The 24787-nt window shown below is 39.2% G+C and overlaps 1 protein-coding gene across 1 annotated transcript in view; it reads right to left on the bottom strand.

Moving 5' to 3' along the window:
* The window catches only part of GTF2F2 (general transcription factor IIF subunit 2), a 79478-nt gene extending 55059 nt beyond the window's left edge, over nucleotides 1-24419 (bottom strand). Inside the window, exons 1-5 of the mRNA XM_084227018.1 lie at nucleotides 24260-24419; nucleotides 17821-17894; nucleotides 17335-17353; nucleotides 16420-16564; nucleotides 9697-9735 (exon numbers count right to left, since the gene is read on the bottom strand). Of these exons, the coding sequence (XP_084083144.1) occupies nucleotides 9697-9735; nucleotides 16420-16564; nucleotides 17335-17353; nucleotides 17821-17894; nucleotides 24260-24325 (343 nt within the window). The 5' untranslated portion in view covers nucleotides 24326-24419. The remainder of the gene's footprint in view (nucleotides 1-9696; nucleotides 9736-16419; nucleotides 16565-17334; nucleotides 17354-17820; nucleotides 17895-24259) is intronic.
* Between the last annotated feature and the right edge of the window lie 368 nt (nucleotides 24420-24787).

The following is a 24787-nucleotide window of genomic DNA, read 5'->3' as shown; positions in this document are numbered from 1 at the left end:
TCTAGAAATTATGATGTTTTCTATCTAATCCTCCTATTACAGACTTACAGTTCACAAAAAATGTGGTTCTATAAAAAATATGGTTCTAAGTGGAACTTTTCCAGACTCCAATGTTTAAAAATCAGATTACTTTATACTTGAGGCATACAAGCTGAAGAACTGTCCATGTATCCCAAAACTTCTCTGAATTTGTCCAAATGCATTAATTATATACATACAAAAGAGACATAGTAAAATACTATTGTTTACATGTGCCACAAGCATGTGTCATCTTCCCTCCTCCCCCTCCAAGCTATTTTCAAATTGAGGTATTAAAAAAATCTTCATTAACCACTACTCTTGTACTTATAAAAATTTGTAGGACTTCTGTAAAAAGCAAATGTGAAAGCTTCCCTAAAAGAAATACAAAATCCTGTTGATTTTCTAGGACAAGAACTAGAAACACAATCACACAGAACAATTACATGAAAAGCCCTTTGTAGATACAGTTCTCTACATGAGCAAGGTAAAGTGGCAAGGCAACCTAAAAAAGCTCCATAATGAATCCACAAGTTTTAAAGCAGCATGCTCACAGTGCTGTCAAATACACAGCCTGCATCAGCACAACGTCTGGAGGAGGCTGTTGCTCCTGGGATGTCAATCCATTTGCACTTAAACACTTTTGATTACAACCTTCATTTGTCCTGGGTCTTTGACTAAAATTTAAAATGTAATTGCAGCTGGAAAGAAAGAAGGTGAAAACCAATTTTTATTTCAAACAATTAATATATGTTAATTAAATATGTTGTGGTTGCTCACCTTTCAGTTATGCTCTTAAGATGCCAAACACCAAGAAATCAATTGTTAGCACTCCCCTATCAGAAGGCAGCACCAGTTTTTTATTGGAGCATGACTGTTGCTCATGAAAAATCAGTAGAGAATTTGATGGGTCTGCATTTGTTGTAGAAAATATTTTCAGAATATAAGTTATTCATAAACTGATAATCACAGGTAACACGGAAACCATCTGAAGCATCTTCTAAGAATATTGTATAGCTATTCATAAAAGATTTATCTGCCAGGCTTTTGGTTCAGAGTATCTACTGCCCTCTCAACCTATGAAAGAGAACTTGAAAAAAAAGGGTTTTTTAAGCGAAAAATGTACTTCTTTAATCATTATTAAAATAAATACCTGTGTTGTTCAGTTTTTTATTGAAGTTTGGTTTGTTTGTTTGCTTAAAATTCAATTATTCATTACCTTATGTAATTTTAACTGGATTTTTGTATATTTCTGTGTAAGTAACACTGACATCTATGGCACACATGTAAAGTCATCTGCTGCAACACTAACTTCAATCTTATTTCTTTTCCCTTTTTCATGAGCAGTGATGCATTTCTGCAAGTGTCAGGGTTTGAAATTTTTACATGTTACCTCTGATCGAAGGCACCTCAGCTTTTTGAATTACACAGCAGAAAGGAACATGGAGGTAAAAAATTTAATTCCCTTCCCTTTTCAGACTAAACAAATCCACAACTGTCTTGAATCATGTCATATCAGATACAATGAGACACTTCAAACTAGATATAAACTTGAGCAATTTTTCAGGGCGGGACTGTCCTGTTTTGGTATATGTACAAAAAAAGCACATAAAACCTCAATACTGTGAATAATGTTTCCTATGTACTTCATAAACATACTAAATATAACATAAATATATTTTGCATATGTTCAGTCAGTCAGGTGGATACTTGTGTTCCATCACAGTAGGATGAGCCAGAAAAAAAAAACTAGTTATGCATCAGCTACTTTTCTGTCTTTTCTTTAAAGCTGGAAATTTCATATTCAATAACTGCTATGACAATATGAAAGCTGCAAAATCAAGTGCTTAAGTCAGAAATATCCACAGTTGTTCTAACAACATTAACATTACTTAGTATATGATGTGCAGGCAAAATATTTTTATTCTCCTTTATCTCATTAAGACTTGGATCACAACAAACTTACAGAACTGCCCTACAAGTATCAGGAAGCAATGACAATTACCATAATTTTTCTGATGATCTTCAACTGCTCTGGTAGGAGTAAGAAGGAACTTCCTCCCATTTTCCCAAGGAAGCACTTAACCTGCTCTCAGGCTTGGTCAGGTCTGCTTGCCTCCCTGCCTGTTTTGTCTGGTGAGAAAAGGCATCACCAAGCAGAAAGGAGAGGCAACTGAAGGCAGGACTAAATTCCATAAACTACAAGAAAACGTCCTTGCCCCTATGAATTTCTTGAATGACTACTCATGGAAAAATATAAATGGCTGCCAAAATGACCAAAATACTGACACCTGAATGTTCACCTTCCCCCAGTGGTGGAGGAGAAGCCAAGGACTCTATCACACTTGGCAATACACTGGCATAGGTACCAACTATATGGATTTCTATTGAGAACAAAACCTACAAGTGGCTGCACTATGTCAGACTAAAGCCTGTTTTAGCCCTGTTTTCCCTGGTGACTGGGAACTGTTTCTAAGCCCAGAGACTTCACATGTCTGGGAGAACCCCCATTTCTGATCCTTTTACCCTCACATTCTTTCTCCTGTCTTGTTCTCTCCTCCCATCATACAACTATTTTTCATTTTTGTTTCACTGTACCTCTTCCTTTCATCAAGCCAGTTGTGAAGCTTTGTCAGGGATGCCTAGGAAAGAATAAATACTGGGAAAAATATATACGATGCCTGCTTAAAGTATTTCTTCAGTCTCTAACCAGTCTTACTGCCCAGTGACTTCTAGAGTGTTTTTGGAGGTAGTCTTGATGCTGTGAAATACAGAGGCTGCACAACAAGGTCAAATTGCAGCTCTAGTTCTGTACCTGCAGTACTGACTCACCCTCTGACCAGTGTTTCACAGCCTCATAATTGCACTATTGATATTTTCAAACACTCGTGCCTTATTTTTTATTTTTTGCATTTGTACCTATTACAACTGTTTAAGTGACAACAGGTCACTTCTTTTCTACAGCAGGTAAAAATTACATCATCATTTGCAGAAAATCAGTGGCATTGTTATTTCTGCCTCTTAAAAGTATTACAAGGTTTCCACTCGGTAAGACGAGAAGAGGTTAAGAGAATTATCTTCTTCCCCCACTCCTCATTAGTATACAAGTAGAATAAGGGCAGGCAACAAAAAATATAATTTAATAAGAGCAGTGTCTAATCCATTAATGTATTTGCGTAGAAGGGTCATGTTGCCCTAATGCTACTGATTGATAAATCAGGATTGGGTATGAAGAGCACAAGTTCACTTGGGTCTGTGACAAAATAAATACTATTTTCCTAGGCTGGATCATCTTTGCAAAATAACTATTACATAAATCTAACACTGTCTGCTGCCCTGCAACGCAAGATAGATTGACAGGAAAGTGACTACTAGTTAAAAAAATGAAGGAATCCTTATATAAAGAGAGAGGCTTGCATAATTTACTGTGTTGAAACAAAATCAATAAGTAAGGCACAAGAAATTGAGGATCAGAAAAAATAACATTTTGGTGTTTGTTTACATTTGAAATAGACATTCTGTAACTACTATGTATTGGTATATCACAGAGAACATTGTCTCAAAACACTGCCTCTGTAAATCATCATCATTCCCAACAAAATGCCAGAAAACAAGCGGTATGGCAAGGACTGCGCAAGGTAGGAGGAAGATGTATGATGACACCTGAGGAACATAGATGAGCAAGCACTCCAAAAAAGCCACTGCAGTTGCCTTTCTTTCTGAAATTGCGTAATATTCTAAGGAACTAGACAGTTGATTTCTTTTCCCAAAAATGTTTGGAGTAGGAGTACCACACACAGCTAATGTAACAGTCTCCCAAGAAGCTGTTTCTATCTGTGCTGTTCAAAGCTGGTACAATAATTATAGCTGTAAACAGCAGCTACTCATTTAAAACACCATTACAACATGATGATATGCAAGCTCAACATGCTTGGATTTCAAAACCGAGTTGTTAGAAGATGACTCCTATAAACTGAGTCATTCTGAATGTCTGTAAGCTTCTCCTGATAATGGTAAAAATTACAATACTGCCTCTTTCACTGCAATGTGACTTTGGGGGACATAACCTTGGTTTACACACAGTTCATAAAAGCCATCATCTTTCTGGGCGTTAAAGGAGTATTCCACTAGTCCCACCCCAAGCATTATTTTAGTTTTGTGAGAAGGTAGATCTCTACGCTTTTCCAGGATACATCTTTTTTTTCCTTTGACACTACCAAACTTTTAGGGGCAGCTTTGTTCCAGGTATGGAAAGCCTGCTCTAACCAAAGCACAGGGTCTCCTTGCTCACAGCTCCTGAAGAGATATTTGGCATCCCGTGTCAGGGGGTGGCACTTTACCAGCAACAGAAACACATCAAGGAGATGAGAATTCAGATTTAAAAACCAAAGGCTGCTTGCTGGGGAAATGCCCCAGGAAGATGACGTTCCAAGAGTTCCAGTGCTAGTGGCTGGAGTCTGATGCTCAGGGAAGTCTGCAGTGTTGGACTCCCCCAGCTGTGAGAATGGGGACAGAGAAGTGTGGTGAGAGAGCCTATGAGCACTATGAGATGAAGAGAAAAGGACTCAATGTCACTCACTGTCAGCTGAGGGTCTTGGTTTTGTCATGAAGACAGATGCCCACACAGTGCAACACTGAGGTTATACCATACAAGTAATATCTAATAATCCTGAAATTGATAAATAAATAATGGATGAAAAATCTTACAAAATTCTCTTTTTGCTTTTCATATGCCAGCTTTCAAAGAGGCAATTTTCGTAATTGTGGCAGAAGTCAGAGGAATTAACTTTGTTAAAAAATTGTTAATAGAAAACTTCAAGCTACAAATCTCCTGCTGCAGCTCCACAGAAAGCTATTTGTTAGCTCCTAGGAGATTCCTGATTTTGTACCACAGCGAACACATAAAGTGAAAAAAAAAACAGGTCAGAGGTGGATGCAGACTCTCTCAATCAGGAAGAAAAAATAAGCAAACAAACTAGCAATGAACAGGCTAAGCATGAAAAAATGTAAACAGAACAAGCAACTCTAACACTAAACCCAGCCATTTATTGCCTCTCTACTACTTAAATAAGGCCTTTGGCAAGTATTAGGGATAAAGCAGTGCATTTTCTCAGTGCTGAAACTGGTAGTCTGAGAGGAGACAAATTAAAGGTCCTGCCAGCCAGGTTGATAAGAATCAGCTAAAGAGAGGAAAAGGTACTTTTGAGGTTAGAAGTCTTATCAATACTAACATTATCTAAGGTCTGCAGCACTGCCAGGTCTCGTGACATTTCCAACACATTTTCTAAAAAGAACACCAAATAAAGCTCTTTCCCAACAGGGCAGAAATCTATCACGTAGGCTGTCTTATGCCTTCCCTATGACAATAAAAGACCACTTCTATAACTTTTCTGCCACACCAAGATTATGATTTCTGGGTTTGCCCACAGAGTTCCCTCATTTTATTCACTTTGAAACTGACTCCTGCAAGCCTTACATATCAGTCTTGTACTGGCCAAGACAGAAAACATTTGATTTTCCTCTGCCCCTTTGATCCATCATTCAAGGCTCTGAATTTGCAATACTCCAAAAATCTGAACCCTTCAAATGTGACCAAACCCATCAAACGCTGGTAGGTGGGTGAACTGCAACAATCAGCAAAATACCTCACAAAAGACGACCACAATTTGTGAAGTCATGATCTGCAATGTCCGGCATGGCTAAGATTCCTGGGATTCCTCAAGAGTCATAAGGAAAACCAAGAACTCTGGTACAAGCCAAAAGCACACTTCTGTTTATTCATTATTTCTACAAGCTGGACATGGACATCATAGGAAGACAAAATACGATCACGGGATTAACTCCCATTGTTTTGTATCAGGTTCTGTTCTCAGGAGAGAAACTGTATGACAATAAGTACATTCGTTTGCTCAGACATACATGTTAGACTATTCATACAATATCCTAAAATAAATAGCCACACTCTAAGGGCACCAAGGTCATTTACACAAATTCTCAAAAAAATTAACTCCAGTTAATGCTGGCCTACACTAAATCCATATCCTTTTGCTACTGTACCACTGCACCTTCCCTGTTCTTCCACAGTATTTATTATAACCAGTACCATAGGCCTTGACTACATATACCTTAAAGCAGGAATCACTGCTTCTTTGTGTGTTTCAACAGCTACCAATGGAGTCTCACACTGATTACGGCTCCTGGAAAGATACTGGGAAGCTTGTACTTTAAGCTGTGTTGTATTTATCTACCAACAAACACAGTTATATTTCCAAGACAAAAACTGTTTCTGCGTCTTGAACATGGCAGAATCTGCATCTAAATTACCGTCAACACTGAGTTGCAAGCTAGTGTTTAAATTAAAAGTTACCATTTTATTCCTCCTGACAATCATTTTTCAGTTAGAGTTTCACTTTTGGAGTTTAATTAATAAATGTTAACTGCTTAAAATTGGATAAAATCTGCATTTAGCAGCTTTATACCATCCCATGTTATACCATAAGAAGTCTCTGTCTTTACCAAAAAATTGCTGATTTTATCACATGGAGGTCAGTGATTATCATCATGCTTACAATGAATTTCAACTATTCCAACATATGTATAATCAACATGTGAATCCTTTTTTTTTACTACAGTATCAAGAAATTAAGGAAGTGGTATCTACAAACAGTTTGAGTGTTGTATATTTGTGTCTGCAGTCGCATCCATACACTCACAATTGCTAACATTTTAATACTAAATTCACCCTATATGGTCTGTCTACATGCTCAAAGCTTGGGCAACATTAAATACTCAATTGCTGCCCCTGCAGCTTCCATACAATGCACTTCCACAAGGACTGCACCTAACTGAATTTGCTCTTACATGAGAATGCATTTCTTTATGGTATCATTCTCAGCAGACTACACAGGCTCAGAGCAGCAGCTTCTGAGTATTTTTCTTGGGGGGGAGCAGGTCACACTTTATACTGGCACAAATGCTTGGTTTTCACAGCTTCTGTCACCACTGACAGCACTTTCAGGTAGGTGCAAGCAATGTCATAAACAAACAAGAGCCACATACACATATTTGGATTTAAATTGTTTGCTCATCCTCATATAGGACCAAGCAAAGCTAATCCTCATTTCTCTTTTCCTTTAGCTTAGTGTGTCATTTGCTAAGCTCCTTTCACTTTTAGCATAAACCAGCCTTCAGGCACTAAACAACACTAGTTGAATCACCAAGCACTGTTTATCACAAGCTCTAAACAAATAGATTTCTGTATGGAAAAACTGATATAAAATGATAAAATGCAAAACGAACTCAAATTTAATTTAAGGAAACTTGTCTAACATAAGTCTTGATTCCTGAATATTTGGACTGTAAACATCATTTGAGATATTATGGATACTAAAGATTTTACATGAGCTCAACCAACAGGGACACTTCATAGAAGAAAAATCCATGAGGTCCTGTTAGGTAAAACACCATCATTTCTGGTTCTGGAACTCCCTGCGCTGTGAATCACTAAAGCCTGGAAGAAGCTGGAACAGGTTCCCCAGAGAGGAGGAAGGTGCTCATCTCTGCAAACCTTCAAGGTTAGGTTGGAGAGGGGTCTGAGCAACCTGTTTTAGTTGGAGATGCCCCTGCACATTGCAGGGGTGCTGGACTAAGTGAGCATTAAAGGTCCCTTTCAAAACAAACTATTCTATGACTCTATGAGAAGTATTTTGGGGAGGTACCATGGTGCTTCTACACCGCTCTTACTCTCACCTCAAGGTATCTGCTGCCGACCACCACTGAGGACAGGACATCAGCCAGATGAACTTTGGTGTGATCCAGTATCACTCACAGTCTCTCAAACAGCATCATGTAGAGTAGCAACACTATTATGACTTTTCTAGGTGGTTTACAACCATCCCAATAATAAATGTGATTAAAAATGTCAGACATAATACTAAGGATTTACAACATAAACTCCAAAGTTTGACAGCACCTTGCCAATGAAAACATATTTTAAGGATGTAAATCAAATGCTTTTGGAATGTCATATCTCATTTACTTTCTTTACTTACTAACTATGAATAAACCTTACATATTTTATTTCAGTAAGACCCAAAAGGATCTTGTTATGCCAACAAGCTAAATAAAAACATAGAAGACATCATCTTTGCCTCAAAAGTACTTGATGTAGGCCAAGAAACAGCAGATTAACAGAAAAATTGAATACTAAAGAGTCTGAATTACCTAAGAGGCAGTTTGGAAAAGGTCATCTGAGTGCCACAATGATTTTGAGAAAAAAGTGAATAAGCAAATAGTGTAACTGATGGCTGAGAGTCCTCCTTTATATGCTCCAGGGTAACCAATTACCATCACTCAGAGAGTGAATCCATATCCAGTTTGATTCCATAAAATGGGTTTAGAACTTATCTTGTCAGCACATTTAAACAGCTCACACCATACAGTTATTCTTTCTTCTGGCTGAAGGAAAAATACAAACAACTAAACATGTGGCCATCTTACACAACATTCACAGAACACGGAGGAGGCACCAAGCGAAGAGCAGACAATTCAACCATTCAAACACAAACCAAACCAAAACAAAACCAAGAATCCACCCTTACAACTCAAAAACCAACTAAATGGAAGTATCAAAATTCTGATTCATTTTAGCAGCTAAAATCTCAGCATCTGATTTACATGAGACACTGCACAGCCATCAATCTCAGTCTTGTAGTGGTATAAAATGCCAACCTTTAGGAAGTATCCCTTCTTATCTTAAAACTGCACCATGACTCACACAGAATCAGTGAACAGGTTTTACCAACTAACTAAGAAGAATTGCAAGCTACAAAACACACCTTGGATTCAGTACAAGTCTGCAGACTATAACATTCCTAACACCAATCTTCTGACATGCTTAGGCCAGTGTAATAGAAGGAATCTCCATTTTACAAAAAATTCCCTGCTACAGAAAACAAAATCCAAACCCTACCTCTAGCCAGAGACAAAAATAAGTCAGGCACTAAAAAAAGCAGACATCTCCATGTTTAAGTGTCTAAAAAGTACTTTCAAGAACTTTTGTTAAGTTCTTGAAAGAACTTAACACCCACTAGCATTAGAGCTTTGTTCAGGATATGCTTTTAAGAAAAGTAGGAGTTTGAAACTCTTTCACCTGAGCCATCTCCTATCTGTGCCATTACCACTTAACAAATGCACCCCAGTCCTAGTACTATTTAATCCATGTGCGCCAGAGATAATACTACTTTTTATGGACTATTTTTATGACTGCTTAGTTTATGCAATTGGAACCAAGTAACAAAAGATCTGGAAACGTATCACAAACTTTCCAACCTAAAGAAAAGAATTCAAACTAAAGGTAGACAAACAATAAATTGAAACAAGAAAAAAAAGATTGAGAAATAAATTAAAAAATCTAAAACAGCATTGCAAAGAACATTACATTTGTAAACCTCTCCCTCATCATTTTATTCCCCTTCTTTTAAATAAAAAACATTAATAATTTAAAATTATGGGCACAGCAGATAAACAGTTATGAAGTTATTTTTTAATGTTATGATCTTCTACAAAATATTTTTAAAAGACACTTATTTTAATTTACCAATTTCTTAAGAAGCAAAACTGAAAATCTGCAATAATAAATAATTTCTTAAGTCCTTCAAAGAAAATGTCTGTACTCACCAGCACTGCCGCTTTCTGATTTTTCTTCTGATTGGTTTTCTGGGGAAAAAAATAAACAGAAAAGTAATCACAATGTTTCTGTGTTGATTATTTGAAATTACATCCAACAACTGGGTTGCAAAGTAAAGAATGATAAATTATTATAAATTCAAAATCACTGGATTTGATTAATGCTTATAAATATACCTTCTGAGGAATAATCTGCTACCAGGAGCAACAAAAAATCCTTTAGTGCCCCAACTCCCTCACAGCTTCAATAAGAGAACTCTATTGCACCTCTGACTGAGCTCTGTGAGAACAAAGTTACACCTTTATACAAAATCAGTAGCAGGATTATGCTCAAGCAATGTACATTATTCATTTATCCCACTGGTTGGCCTAGACAAACATTTTTGTATATTACAAAAATAATCAGGGTTCTGCAAAAGAATGTTCTTAATTGGCATTAGGTAATTTTTTGACCTTGATCAACCTCTTCTCTACCCTTTTTATAGGCCATGGAAGAATTTATTTCTTCAAGCTTTTTCCTCTCTGATTATTTGCCCTATAATGATATTATAGTCCATTGGTATTTTTTGTCAAGTATTTGTACTCATCAAGTACAATACCTATAATCAGAATGATCTCCTGCTTCATGCAGCAGAGAATCATATGTATGAAAGAGATACAGTGTTGCAAAGTGACTTGCTAAAAAATTATCTCTCTGCTGAATGGCAGAGTCAGATTCAGAAGCAGCTTTCTGCAAGAAATTCCAATCCCACATTTCAAGAAATGGCTGCCAGTAGATGTATTGTGGTAATCTGAGTTACAACCCCTACCAAGTCCTGTAAGATTAAACCCTTCCATTAATTTGTCAGTATTATATTTGATTGTTCCTCCTATATTTCTCCTTTTTATGCATCCTCTGATGCAGAGAACAAAAAGAACATTTTTACTTCCCTGAAACACAGTTAGAAATGGTAAAGCATACTTGTCCTTTGCTTTCAACCCTGGCAAGTTACAGCTGTCATTACAGGCTATTTACTTGCAGGCAAGAGTGAATTACTGCTCTAACTCAGAGAGTAATTTTCGAGTTCAGTTAGGTTGATAATTTCTGCCATTTACAGGCTGGGTATTAAAAGAACTGAAAACATGAAATATCTTAGAAAACCTTTTTCTTGCCACTGATTCTTGCTGGCTTTGAAGGCTTCTGTCCCTCTTTTCTCATTGAGATGACTTGAAAGCCCGAGGACTAAATGCAAACATAAAATCCAGTATCTTACAGCTCCTTCTTTATTTACACCAGGTGGCTGTCATTAGTCTCTGCTTTCTCTATGAGAAACAATCATTATATGGCCCCTTCCCAGCCATGAGTATTCACAAAGTGAGTAAAGATCCCTGCCAACTTTCAGATGTATATCCAGGATAGCCTGTTTGCAGAAAACCAAGTATTTTCTCATTGATGTAATTTTTTGTGTATATTTGGCACATTTACAAATGACGTAAAATAATTGCTCAATCAATACCTAACTCAATTGTAGCTTAATGAAGGAAACATTCAGCACACACACAAGAAGCAGAGAGGATAAAATGAAGAACATACAAACATACAAAGATACAAATGCCTGTCTGAAGTGAGAAGCAAGATGGAACTGGACTTAAAGCTGTTCAATTTCAAGTCCATTTCAATGGAAGACCAGCGCTACCTCACCGAAACTATTGCCAAAGACATCACACTTGAACATTGCTAAGAGCAGCTCTGATTCAAATGGCAATAAATGTACTTCAGGTCCGCAGGGAAAGTGTGTGTGTTTGTATCTGCCCTCAACAGAGGAGACAAAAAACCAGACAAAATTCAAGTAAAAAAGTGTCTTTTTTTTTATTAGACAACTCAGTTTTGTTATGATTAGGTCACAAGCTCTGCTTTAAAAATCTTCTCAACATTAATATAACGAAGAAGGTAAAGGAAGTGTGTACTGAATACATTCCATTACTATATACTATGTGTACTGAATATATTCCATTAATGCAGACTACAGCTGCTCAGCCTTCTCTACAACATGCAGCAATTGACAAACGTCAACAGATTGAGGTTGGTTGGTCGAGGTTTTTGGTTGTTAGTGGGTCTTTTGCTGTCCTTGTGGTAGTGGGTGGTGGTAGGGTGTTGGTTTTTACACATACATCAGTGAGACTGGAAACAAAAGGGATTTTAAATCAATGAAGTTTGCAAAAAGACTATTCTCATCACATGGAGCCCATTCTAACAGACCCTATATTTTGTGTTTTATATCCTCAATTGTTTAAATTTGTACAGGAATTAACAGTCTATAGTTTTAATAACAGAAATGAAAATAAAATTAGCTTATCCCTGCCAGCCAGCTGAACCTGCTTTACAGTACTTTTTTAACCCTCCAACAAGCATAAGTAATTAAATAAATATAATTTCCATTTCTTTGAGATGGGGAAGGGGTATGATGTAAGCAACTGCAATTGTTTTCTAAATGGACTGTAAATTTCAATAATAGACACAAAATTTTGAGCCATCAAAATGATGTCAGTAATTAAACTAGCTTGAGCCTCAAATTGTCCTCTTCTGATCAAGGGTTTCATCTTTATGATTCCCAAAAATATTTGGAAATTTGCATAAATGCCATAGATTTGAAAGGCTGCTGTTGCTTTTATTACTTTTGATCATGAGGCTGCTGATAGGTTTACTGCTTCTGCTAATAGTCCAGAAAAGACTGAAGTACAAAACAGAACACAGAAGCATTAGGTTAGATCCCAAAATCTTCTGGAGACTGGACTATGTATTTAAGTGACAGCCTGAAAAGAAACAATTGGAAAGTACTGTTAATGTAGACAGGTACATGTCAAAACTCCTCATCAGGCTGCACTAAGATGGCAGAACAGTGAGGGTGTTTATTTCCTAAATAATAGTTTGATGAGGAATTTCAGAATTCAGACACTTATCTAATAGAATTGGAAACAGGATTACAAGGCATCAAGATTCTGAGCACACTGTATTTTACTGAGAATAATTAAGTGTAATTAAAGAAGTAACTGCTTTAATGAAAGGTTTTTATTAGCATTTGTTCCCATCACATTTCTTTAATGGCTGAACACAGCTGATATTTAAAAATACATATATACAAAATACAGAATAAAAAACTCTGAATATTCATTTCCACTGGAACACAATTGCACATTGTATGTTACATGGCAGGTGTGATTCATGTACAAGCTCAGAAAAGGTCCTTTCATATATGAGAAGCCGTGTAAAGGAAAAAACCCCAACAATTCAAAGCAATGAGAGAATTTTTAAGGAATGAGAGAATAAAGGAGCTGTTCTTGAGTATATAGGCAGAGTTATGTGTATTATTGAACAAGAACACCAAAAATAATTGAGTGTCACTAATTGAATTTCTGAAGGAAAGAAGGCTCAGGAAACTGAAGAAAAACAAAGTATTTAAAGCCAGAAATGTTCTGTGAAGCATGAAACAGTGAGACAATCCATGCATGAATGCTGCTCAGAAGCAAAGCTCTGATATGTGTTCTGTCAATGGAATTCTCTGAACACTTTTTACTTTCAGTAAGATGGAAAGAGCATGAAAGAATTTAAAGTCGCAAAAATAGACATTACGGCTATCCCACTTATGAAGGGGGAGTTGTGAAGATTCAAAATTTAAATAAAATGAATCATCTCATCCAACTTTACAGAAATATCTTCACTTTATCTGTGTCTACAGTGTAAAATCTTCTCCTCCACCCATCAGTTCTTTACAGTCTGGGATGCAACTGCCTGCCAAGGTCTGTGTTTTCACAAGTCATATTAGTAGCACATTTTCCAAAAACCAGTTCAATAAGAAACTTTTATCATTATCTCTAACAAAGCTGCAATTTTATTTCTATTAAGATCCAGCAAACCTAAACAATGTGCTGGCAGAAAACTTAAGCAATGGGCAATTAAAGCAGTAAGGAAAGCAATGCATAATCATAGTCAGAAAAGTTTGCAGTTACATGTTTAACAAAAGTGTCTTCCCATTCCTTCAATGAGGAAAGAAACTGCTAAATTACAGTATTATCTTATGCTAGGGTGTCTGCCAGTGGGAAGCTCAGAAAACAATTTTAACCAAATATACCCTACGTACCCATGAATTGCCCTTAGATAATTTCTAGCTATATGCACATATGAAGAATTCATTTTGTTCAATAAGACACATTAAAATACATGCAAAATCTTCTGCCTCTCGCCCGCCAAAAAACCACAGCTATGATAGCTGATGACAAAGATGAGATAAAACGACTGGAAGCACAAATAGCATTGTAGCATAGCAACTGTTGATGTACATATGGTGATGTTTATGGAACAGAATGTAGTTCATATTTAATGCAGAAATAACATCAAAACCAGCCTAGACAGCAAGACCTAGACAGCAAGAGACAAGTGTGCTTTGGATCCCTCTGCAGACATGACAGAAGCCATGCTTCCCACCAGCTTTGCTACACTCATGCTCAGGAACGCCACCACAGGCCTCAGTGATGTGCCCAGCAAGAAGACAATGCAATGTCCACATGTGCAACAGCCTTGCAAAGGAATTAGGGAGATACTTTGCAACTACCACCCTCAGAGTACTCAGTATTATTCACCGGGGCTATTTCAAATCGCAGAAAAAGGAAAAGAAAAGAAAATAAATGGGAGAAATCCCAGAGCTAATCCAAGCAGAAGATGCAGCACGTGTGAAATCCAGCACAGACCAGATTTTTAACAGTAGCTGGGATAGAAGCTACTCTACCAAGCTTCCTCTTAGCTCAGATACACACTGCAGAAGAACAAGAAACTGCAATCCATTGGACACAATAAATTGCACCTTAGAAGAGCCTACTGCTGTCCATTAAGAAACACAGGACCACCAGAGATGCAGACATTCACAATGAAAGAACAAAAAGATTTCTTCCAACACTACAAGTAGGAGAAGCATAGCTTAGTTAAGACAAAGCAAAACAAAACCCACAGAAAATCCATTCAGAAGACTAGAAATTACATCATGCAGAAAATATTAAATTATTTGTCAAATTTGATCTTTTTTGCTTGCTCTAAATGACCTGATGAGTCAATATGAAGTGCTGAATTATCCAGAATATATCAACTGCCTACAGCATCTTCCAAGATCATAGCATATTTCAGAAAAGCCATCAAAAAGACAGTCACTCCAACATAAGGATCCCAGGGTTAAAGGACTACACAGGGAACAGATCTTAGGACATTAAATGTGCTCAAAAAAAGGGGTGGAACAAATCACAAACCCACAATGAAAAAAAAACCCACCCTGTACAAAACAAACCCGACTGCTTTACGCCATTTGCTTTGGTTGATTTAAGTCAGTCCTCAATAAGGGTACTGACTGAGAATAATAGTGCATGCAGCACTTTTTATCTGTATTTCATTTGCTTAATTCCTCAACTGCACCTTTCTAGATGACATCTGCAATTCCATACCAGTCTAATCTTTGGTCCATGGCTGAAACTGATATACTGCTTGTGTGGCACAGATTCAAAAAAAAAAGGACAACATGCTTTTCAGAAAAAAATATGCTAATTATAATATGAAGACTCACACTGGTCTGTGAACCTAGGAACAAATTAATTTCACTTTCCTATAATTGCCTTACTGTGGATCAACTGATGTGCAAAGATACATAAGTTCTTACTGAGTGTTTTTTCATGGTCAATACAGTGGGTTTTTCCATGGGGATTTTCTGGCATCCAATACAGTAGCAGCCTTTCTTTCAGCTGGGACATCTGTACAGTCCACCTTCAGACACCTGTTTTCCCACTAGCCATAATTCACTTTGAAATTTGCTGAAAATGGACATGGAGTTCAAAACATGCCTACACATTTAAGTATATAAGAGTAACCTCAGAAACATGGTGCCTGTAGGGAATCTGACTGGAATTTGAAGTATTTGTGTCATGTTCATTTTTCAAAGCAAAAAAAAATTCAAGCAAGAAATGCACAATAAAGTGTATTTTTGACTGTACCGTCACTCTACCAACTTAAATGTAACAGCAAAATATTTTAGCCATTTTGCATTTAAATCAGTTTCCGAAAAATTCACTGACTGCATGTTATGCTTGCTAATCTCAAACAAAAACAATTTTGAAAGGGTCTATGCTTATTCAGTGCTTCATCCCAATCATTTCTCATGTAACTAACCACCCTTTGCTCCCAGTAAAAATAATAACTTCTACTCAGTAAACCCACGGTCCTCAAATAACTGTTTCTAGTTGCTGGAAAATGCAACATTTTTAATTTATTAAATAAAAAAAATGAACAGAGGAAAAAATCAGCATTCTTATAGAATTCTATTCACAGCAGAGACCAATTCAAGGAGAAAAGAACAAATACTAGTTCATACAAAAAATACATGGGAACACAAAGCCATGTTTTTTCAGTCAAAACCCTAAAGGAGAATGTACACGATGTACTGCACTCTGTATTGCATTCCGCATTCCCCCTGCTCTCTCCAGCAGACTCAGAGCTGAAATGTACATGATGATAACCCCGGAGAACTTAAATCAGCTGCTCAATCACACAAGTAAACAGACAGACACAAAAAAATTACAACACTGTTATCTACGCAGAAAACACCAAAATCTGACTTATGAGTCTTCTGTCTTTTACAGCACTGAATTACTGAAAGCAGACATACTGGTAAAGTCATAACAACTTTAATTCTAACTTACCTACTGAAGTTTCTGTGAACACTGTTAAGGTCTGTCCTCCCACACTTTGCAGAAGAAATGGATGTTCCCTTGGTGCACTGACTGAAGCAGGCTTTCCTCCAATATCATTGATGCTTGCAAGCTCTTCATTCAAAGTAAATGACACCTAACAGTCACAATTGCCACAGTGTTACCAAACAGACTCAATTACACTGTTTCCCAAGTTATGGGGAAACAAAAAGAAAGAAAACACAAGTAGTATAGCATATTTCTATTTCAAAAATAAAGGGTAATATAAGAGTCTTTCCACACTGATTCTTGTTGAAATACAGAACTCAAAGCTTTTGTGTACTTAATAAAATTTACACAGCTTTCAAAAAGTTGCAAATTACCTCCTCCTGAAGTCAGAGAAAACTTGATTTTAGTTGTTAAAATATATGGCACAATAGGTTTTCAGCCATTGCTCAGTATGAGTGCTGAAAAATGTTTTGCACAGCCAGATGAGTTCCAGAAAAAGTGATGAAGTACCACAACAAGTGTTACTAGCCTGGGACTCCTGAATTGCATACAGCCCAGATGAGGTTTAAACACAGCTCCTCTGCCATGTTCACATTGTACGTTCAATAGAGAAGCTAAAGAAGCTTGAAGAGGGATACTTCACACAAGCACTGCATGCTTTTCCTGTGCATCCTCCTTAGCCTTTTGTACTAACACATCTCAAAGTGTCTGAAGAGAAGGTAAACAAAGTGAGGGAACAGAGTGACCTGATGGAAGTCCCACAGGCATCTATGGGCAGAGCTACTAACAGAATTCTCTCCTTCTGATTCTGTGGTACAATGCGTTGCTAGAGGTATAACAAAAAATATGTGATATAAGAAACCAGCATGTTCAAAACAGTTTTTAGAATTCAAAACATAAACTTTAGCAATTACTTACTTCCGTTCTTCCTTGATTCCTGAAAAAGAAAATATTTAATATTTAATGAATATATAAATATAAAAAATATTTAATGTTTTCATAGCCTAATTCCTCAAGTTTAGTTTTCCTGATAAAAAAGCAAATTCAAATTCTAGCTTTATTATTCATCTTCACTCCCGAGCTATTCAATTTTTTGTTATGCTGATGCCCAAGAACAAATGGGAAAAGTCAGCATGTGAGAACAGAAGCAGCAAAATAACACATGTAAATAAAACCAAATTCTGCAATTAGGTTTCCTTAAACCTAGGAAATCAAACCTCCTGTAATACAACAGAGTGACTCTCCAGTATAAGTTTGTACAATTTATATTCCTAATCACTACACAAGCAAACACTGTTCATGTATCAGAGAAAAATGCATACTGTTGGCATGAAAGAGGATTATGTCTTAGAACAGGTGCAACAGATTCTTATTTTACACAGGTAACTTTTAGTAAAGGCTTACTTGACAATCCTTAGTTTTCCCACTTCACCTCTTCCTGAAGCTTTACTCCACTGTTGTGACAAGTATTTGGGGACCTAAGAGAAGACAACAGATTTCAAGAAAAGCAGATTTTAAAATTCCATACAAGCTGTGTATGGGTAAATACTTTAAATACTTTTACCCTGACCACTTCAGAATAAAGTATGAGCTAAACATAGTAGACAATAGAGAGCCATAGATGGTTTTGGTTGGCCTTAATAGACATCTAGTCCAAATCCCCTGCAATGAGCAAGGACATCTGCAACTAGATCGGTGTGCTCAGAGCTCCACTACACCTGACCTTGAATGCGTCCAGGGATGCAACATCTACAACCTGTCTGGGCAACCTGTGCCAGCGCCTCATTACAAAACATCACTCTCATTACAAAACATTTCTTCCTTACACCCAGTCTAAATCCACCCTCCTTTCACTTAAAACCATTACTCCTTGTCCAGCTGTAGAGGCCCTACTAAAAAGTCTGTTCCCATTTTTCTCAGCAGCCCCCTTGAGGCACTGGAAGGCACCTGTAAGGTCTCCTAGGAGCCTTTTCCTCTCCAGGTTGAGCACACCCAGCTCTCTCCATCTGTCTTCACAGAAGAGGTGCTCCAGCTCTCTCTGATCATCTTTGGGGTCACCTTTGCACCTGCTACAGCATGTCCACGTCCTTCTTATGCTGGGGGCCCCAGAGCAGGACACAGCAGTCCAGGGGGGGCTCCCCAGAGCAGAGCGGATGGACAGAATCCCCTCCTTTGACATAGTGCCCAGCCTGCTTTTGTTGCAGCCCTGGACAGAATTGGCTTTCTGGGCTGCAAGTGCACATTGCCAGGTCATGTTCAGCCTCTCATCGACCAGCATCCCCTCAGAGCTGCTCTCAGTCCTTTCCTCCCCATGCACTGATAATGCGGGTTACCCCAACTCAAGTCCAGGACTTTGTGCTTGGCCTTGCTGAACTTTATGAAGCTCATGCAAGCCCACTTCTCAAGCTGTTATATACATATACATGCACACACATATACATATATGCACATATGTGTGTATATATATATTCAGTTAGATAGATCAAAGAGAATAATGTAGCACAAAAATAACACCTATGTAGAGTCTCAAATGAGAGAAAAATCTTAGTAACTGTAATCTCAAATACTACTATCCAATCATAAAAGGCAGAAAAAGATCAGCATCAAATTCTTAAACTAAGGAGTCTCAATATTTTATTGGGTAAAATTATACTTTTAAATATTCATTAGAAATTATCATCTCTCTGGGGGAAAAGAAATCGACCAGTCAATCACAGTGATGAGAAGTTAGGCAATGTCTGCTGTGAAGGGAAGGCTTAGAGTCAGGGAACCTCAGACACGTTGAGCAGTAGATCACAGCCTACTGCCACTCCTACAACAGCAGAACCACGTTAGGCAAATCTGCCTCCCATCACTCATTCACTACATTGGACAAAGTCTTTGTGCAGCCGGTCAGTATATGGAAAGAGCAGACGGATCTAGCTAGGAGGAGTGGGTGACTTCTATGTTTAAGTTGTGCTGATTTTGTTTTAGCAGGTGGAACAACCAAAGCAGCTCCCCAACACATTTTCCAGAATAGCCGCACAAAGTCATGATTAGTCCAGGGACAGAAACAAGACCTGCATAAATTGAGAATTAAAAGCTGCTGCAGTGCTGTTACCTCACCTACACACCAATTCCTTCAGTTGCAAAGGCTGTGGTATCTGCAGCATCGGGTGACCTGGGCTCAAAATGTACAATAAAGGCCTCTGGCAAGCAGTACACTCCTCAGAACTTTACAGCCATGTTCTTTACTGGCACAGCAAAGTTTGCCCTGGCTCACACAGTCCACGGCTACCGAAAACATCTGTGCCCACGTGGAAAAGCAGTGTGAGGCACAGCCAGTAATGAAGAGAAATACACTAAGCTATGCCTGGGGCATTTCCTGTTTCAAACAGCAAAGAAACACTTTGAAGCCTAATTTTTGTCTTGCATGGAGTAAAACTAAACCAAACTGGGGAGAAAAAGAACCTGTTCCAATAACTTACTGACAAAGAACAACCTCCCAACTTCCTAAAGCTCAAATTAAATTAACACTAACTTTGCATTTATCAGTTCTTCAAGAACTCCAGATCTTGGAACTGGTGCTTAGTTAGCACTTAGCTTTAGACTCAAAGCACCCCGTTAAGTACACCTAGAATAACTACAAAGTCCAGATGCCTCCAACTGCTCAGACAAACTAAATGGCAGCCCAGGTTCCCATAAAGGTCAGACAACTTTGGTGAAAAATACCACAAAAGCACAACAGAAAGCCATGAATTGGCACAATCTATTGCTATACATATTTCCAGTTTTCAAAGTGGTAACTTGCTACAGCAGATTCCATGCCAGATCAGATACTGTTTTCTTTCTAAAGTCAAGATAAATGCTATGACATGCTCCAGCTACTCAACAGAAGTATTATTACATGCTTGTGCCTAATCTCTATTTATACTGCCAGATAATAAGGTAGATGCACATTCAGTATGAGTGGACAAGGAGTGAAGGGCTCTTATGGTGTTAAAATCATTGACTTGCTATATAATACACTCATACTAGGAATTAAGTCAGATTAAGAGGTTACAGATCAATCATACTGCATAGGAAAGTCTCAAAGAGTGCATTTAATCATCTTTCTGCTGGCCTACTTGCAGTCAAAGGCCATGCAGAGAAAGACAAAGGGTTATGAAGGGCTGTGATCAAAGGATTACTTCCAGCTATCCATAGATACTTCAGATAAAACCAGGTGCTACTCACAAATCCACTTGCTAATGACATAAACAATCAGGAAAGACTAAATAGTCTTAAATGCCATAGGCATCTTATTTTGCACCTTTCTTTTAACATAGTAATTATGGTAAAGACTCAGGTTTCAAAGTCTTAACAATCCTTGAAAAAACACAAAGGAAACAAGAGCAACCTTTCACAGGGCAGAATTTTCACAGATCCCACAAGAGGATTTAGAAAACTGTATATGCACAGAAAGAGCAACCTGTGGACAGAGTGCCTGCCCAACTGAAAGGCAACTGAACACAGCCTTTCAGGACAAGTGGTCTTTATTCCAGGATTTGTAGGTAAGAACACTCTTCTCTCCAAAAAAGAAAAAAATGCAGTTTAATCACTAGAACAAATCTGACATACTAAGGAGCATCACTTCAAGCCCTCTTCCCACTGCTGCTCTCCTGTTGCTACTCACATCACAACATTGCCCAGGCTGCAGTATGAGGCACACTACACACAGTGTAGGACATGAGGGCCCCTGCTCCACTCATCTTTAAGCCTGGGCACAGCTTCCCACCCCCCTTTAGAAGGGAACATACCTGCAGCCCCTCTCTGTAACAAACTAATTCCACTTTTCTGCAAAAAACTAAATTAGCTCTTCTCTATATAGCAATACATACACAGTGCATACAACAGAAACTAAGGCTGTCAGAGTCTATATTCTTTGAAAATGCAAAAAAAACTTAAAAAAAGATATCCTCTTTCTAGCCATAGAACAATGCAGCAGATTAAAAATCTGACCAACACACTCAGGGAACAAGAAAATTAACATTCTAATGGCTAACACTAAATGGGCTTCACTTTATCACAATTACATAACCAAATACTCTTGCTATTTCTCTACCTTAGCTTTCACTGAAAACACAGAAATAAAAATCTAGTGGCTTTCTGGATTTGTACTAAAGCAATTCACTGTCTTTATGGTACCTCTTTTTACTGCTCATGCTTCTAAAATACTCATCACTACATTTTTTTATTGCCTGTTAAGCAGTCTCTCTGGAATACTTCCTGTGCTAGCACAATGCATGCTAAAAGGAAATCAAATAAGCCAGGATTTTTATTCCATCAGAGCTGAATGCACTCTCCCTCAAAGGAAGGATAAATTCATCCTTGTTATCCTAGCTAGTGAAGATAAAAAGTACAGGTACTATGCACTGTCTTGCCACTGAGTTGGAAGTCCTACTAACAGATGTGGTTGTTTCCAAGTTCAAGTCCAATGGAAATCAAAGGATAAAATCCTGCATACCCCATGTTATGGTCTATCACTGTTAGCATCTTTTCAATATTTTTTACTATCATTACAATACAAGAAGACAGACATAAGTTCAGAACACATGCATGAAGGACTACATCAACATTTACTTGGAAGAATAATACTCCAGCTTTCCTTTCAGTCCTGTTTTCTCATTAAACAGAGTGGCACCAACTGTAAGCACAAATGTGCCAGGAAATTCCTTGCTTCAGGAAATATTAAACTGTATCAGACTAAAGGACAAGCAAGTTCAGTGTCCTGTCTCCAAATGCAGCCAACAGCAGTTACTTCAGGAGTAACATACGAAGAAAATTTATTTCCCCAGCGTGCTCTTCTAATTTCTAGGGTGTTTTAGCAGACATGGGGTTTGGCAACATGTCACTTTTAAATCTCTCAATTCAATTTTCTTGCCTGAATTTTACTAACTGTGTCTGAACTTCTGTGAAGTTTTGAAATTCAGAACTTCTAACTGCAAGAAGTTCCAAAATCTAACTACACATTGTGCAAAACAGTACGTCCTTGGCTCACACTGAGCCTCTAATTCTAGTGTTTGAACTGATTCTTTCCTGTTCACCTTTGCCGACTCACTGCTCCCTTATCCACCCATGTCATTACTCATTGCCTCAGATCTCCAGAAGATTTCCATATTAATCCTCCTGCCAGCCTAAAAGGTAGCAAGGCATTTAGGAGTTCCCACCACAGCCATCATTCCTTGTTGCCAAGACCAGACCTGGTGCTCTCCTCTGTACTGTTCCCAGGTCTACTGTACACTTTGCACAGCAGGGGGGATGAGACCATGGCTACACAGAACATTCCAGACAGAGGCAACATGATGGTACAGTAATATTTTCTCCTTTGTTTTCTGTCTCTTTTGTAATCATGTCCAATGTTGACTCTGCTCATTTGACATGTTCTTACAGAGTTATCTCATTGTACAGAAAAAAACCCCACTCCTCCTGAATGACAACCAGCAGAAACCCAACTGCTGCATACGTATATTTAGGATAATTTTCCTCTATGCACACCAGATTAGATCTTTCAACTCTTAATTTCATCTGCCATTTTATCATCCTGTCACTCAGCATGTCATGATCTAGTTCTGGTTCTGCAGCTTTCTGCTGCCAGCATTCATTGACAGTGCCCAGGAAAAGCTACTACAATTAGAGCACTTGCACAGTGCTTGTTGTGGTTTGTGACACCACACACCCAGGCGTCAGTACTGAGGAGGAAGCTAGATGCAGCAACCTGCCCACCAAAAATTCTGCACAGCAAAGCAAATCTGAAATCAACAATCATTTTTAAGGGCCACAGCAAGAAGTTTTGGTAGCTGAAATATGATGGTGTTACACCCCCCTCACCGCCCAGAACTAGTATCTGGGTACCACCGTGTCCCCACAGGGTCTTTGAAGTTGATGGTCTGAACCTATTCCTAAAGGAGGAACAGGAGGAAGGAAACATAGATCTAGAAAAAGAGGAGCATGCCCAGAGGGGACTCGAAGCAGGCAGGGCACACGCTTGCCCATCCGCTTCAAGTTCCTCTTTCTGAAACAATGCCTGGTATTGACAGCAAAGACACTGACTCCAGGGAACAGAGCAGTGCCAGCCTGTTAGCGGCAGCAGCAGACGGAGTGTGGTCCTGCACCAAACAGGTTTGATTTGACATCCTCAATGCCTTTTCACAGCCCCTCCACTAGAACTGTATTTCACTAGCACCAAAGGGAGCTGTAATGACAAGACACTGGTGTTTACTTTCCTTGTTGGGTGTGGATAGCTTTTGTATCAGGATGTTAATTTGGGAACACTCAAAACTTTTTCCAACTCTCAAAGTTTAGGGAAAATAAAAGTTACACGGCCATGTTTGTTGCTCGTCACAAACCAATAGCAAGGACAAGGAAAATATGTTTTACTGTGACGGTGGAGAGACATTGGCACAGGTTGGCCAGAGAAGCTGTAGATGCCCCATCCTTGGAAATGTTCAAAGCCAGGCCGGATAAGGCCTTGAGCAACCTGGTCAGGTGGGAGATGTCCCTGCCCACCGCAAGGGGAGTTGGGACTGAATGATCTTTAAGGTTCATTCCAAGCCCTCAACATTCTGATTCTGTGATAGCTCCCGGCAGCCCAACTTTCCCTGCGGTGTCTCCTTTACTCAACAGGCGTCCGGCCCAACCCCGCAATGTCCCCGAGGAGGGGAACAGGCACAGTGGCTGTCCCGGCCCACAGGGCGAGCCCGACGCGGGCAACCCCGGCCTCACGGCGCCCACCCCGGGCACGGCGGGGCGGAGACGAATGAAGGCACCCGGCTGCCACAGGCCGCGCTGGGCCGGGCCCGAGGCCGCGGCGGCGGCTCCTCACCTTCACCAGCCACATGCCCGTGTTCTGCTTGGCGCCGGTAAGGTCCAGCTCGCCCTTGTCGCTCATGGCGGGGCAGTGGCCGGGCCGGGCCGGGCGGCAGACGAGACGAGAGGCGGCGAGCGCGGCAGCGGAGCGCACCCGGCACACGGCGGCCCGTGAGGGACAAACCTCCTCCGCTCGCACTGCACGGCGGGGCGGGCCCTCGCTGCGTTGGGGCCGCGGGTTCGCGTCCCCGCCCTGGCGGGGCCGTGGGAAGGGGCGGGAATCCGTGGTTGGCCACAGGAAGTTCCAGTGTCACAGGATATCCTGGGTTCGAAGGGACCCGTAAGGATCATCGCGTCCAGCTCCCGGCGCTGCGCAGGACATCCCAAGTGTCACACCACGTGCCTGAGAGCATTGTCCAAATGCTTCTTGAGCTCTGTCAGGCTTAGTGCTCTGACCACTTCCCTGGGAAGCTGTTCCAGTGCCCAACCACCCTCTGCGTGAAGAACCTTTTCCTGATATCCAACCCGAACCTTCCTTGACACA

The sequence above is a fragment of the Fringilla coelebs genome (assembly GCF_963513975.1).
Source record: "Fringilla coelebs genome assembly, chromosome: 2".
Classification (NCBI taxonomy): domain Eukaryota; kingdom Metazoa; phylum Chordata; class Aves; order Passeriformes; family Fringillidae; genus Fringilla; species Fringilla coelebs.
Note: the sequence above shows the minus strand (reverse complement) of the source record. Positions and strands in the feature narration are given on the sequence as shown.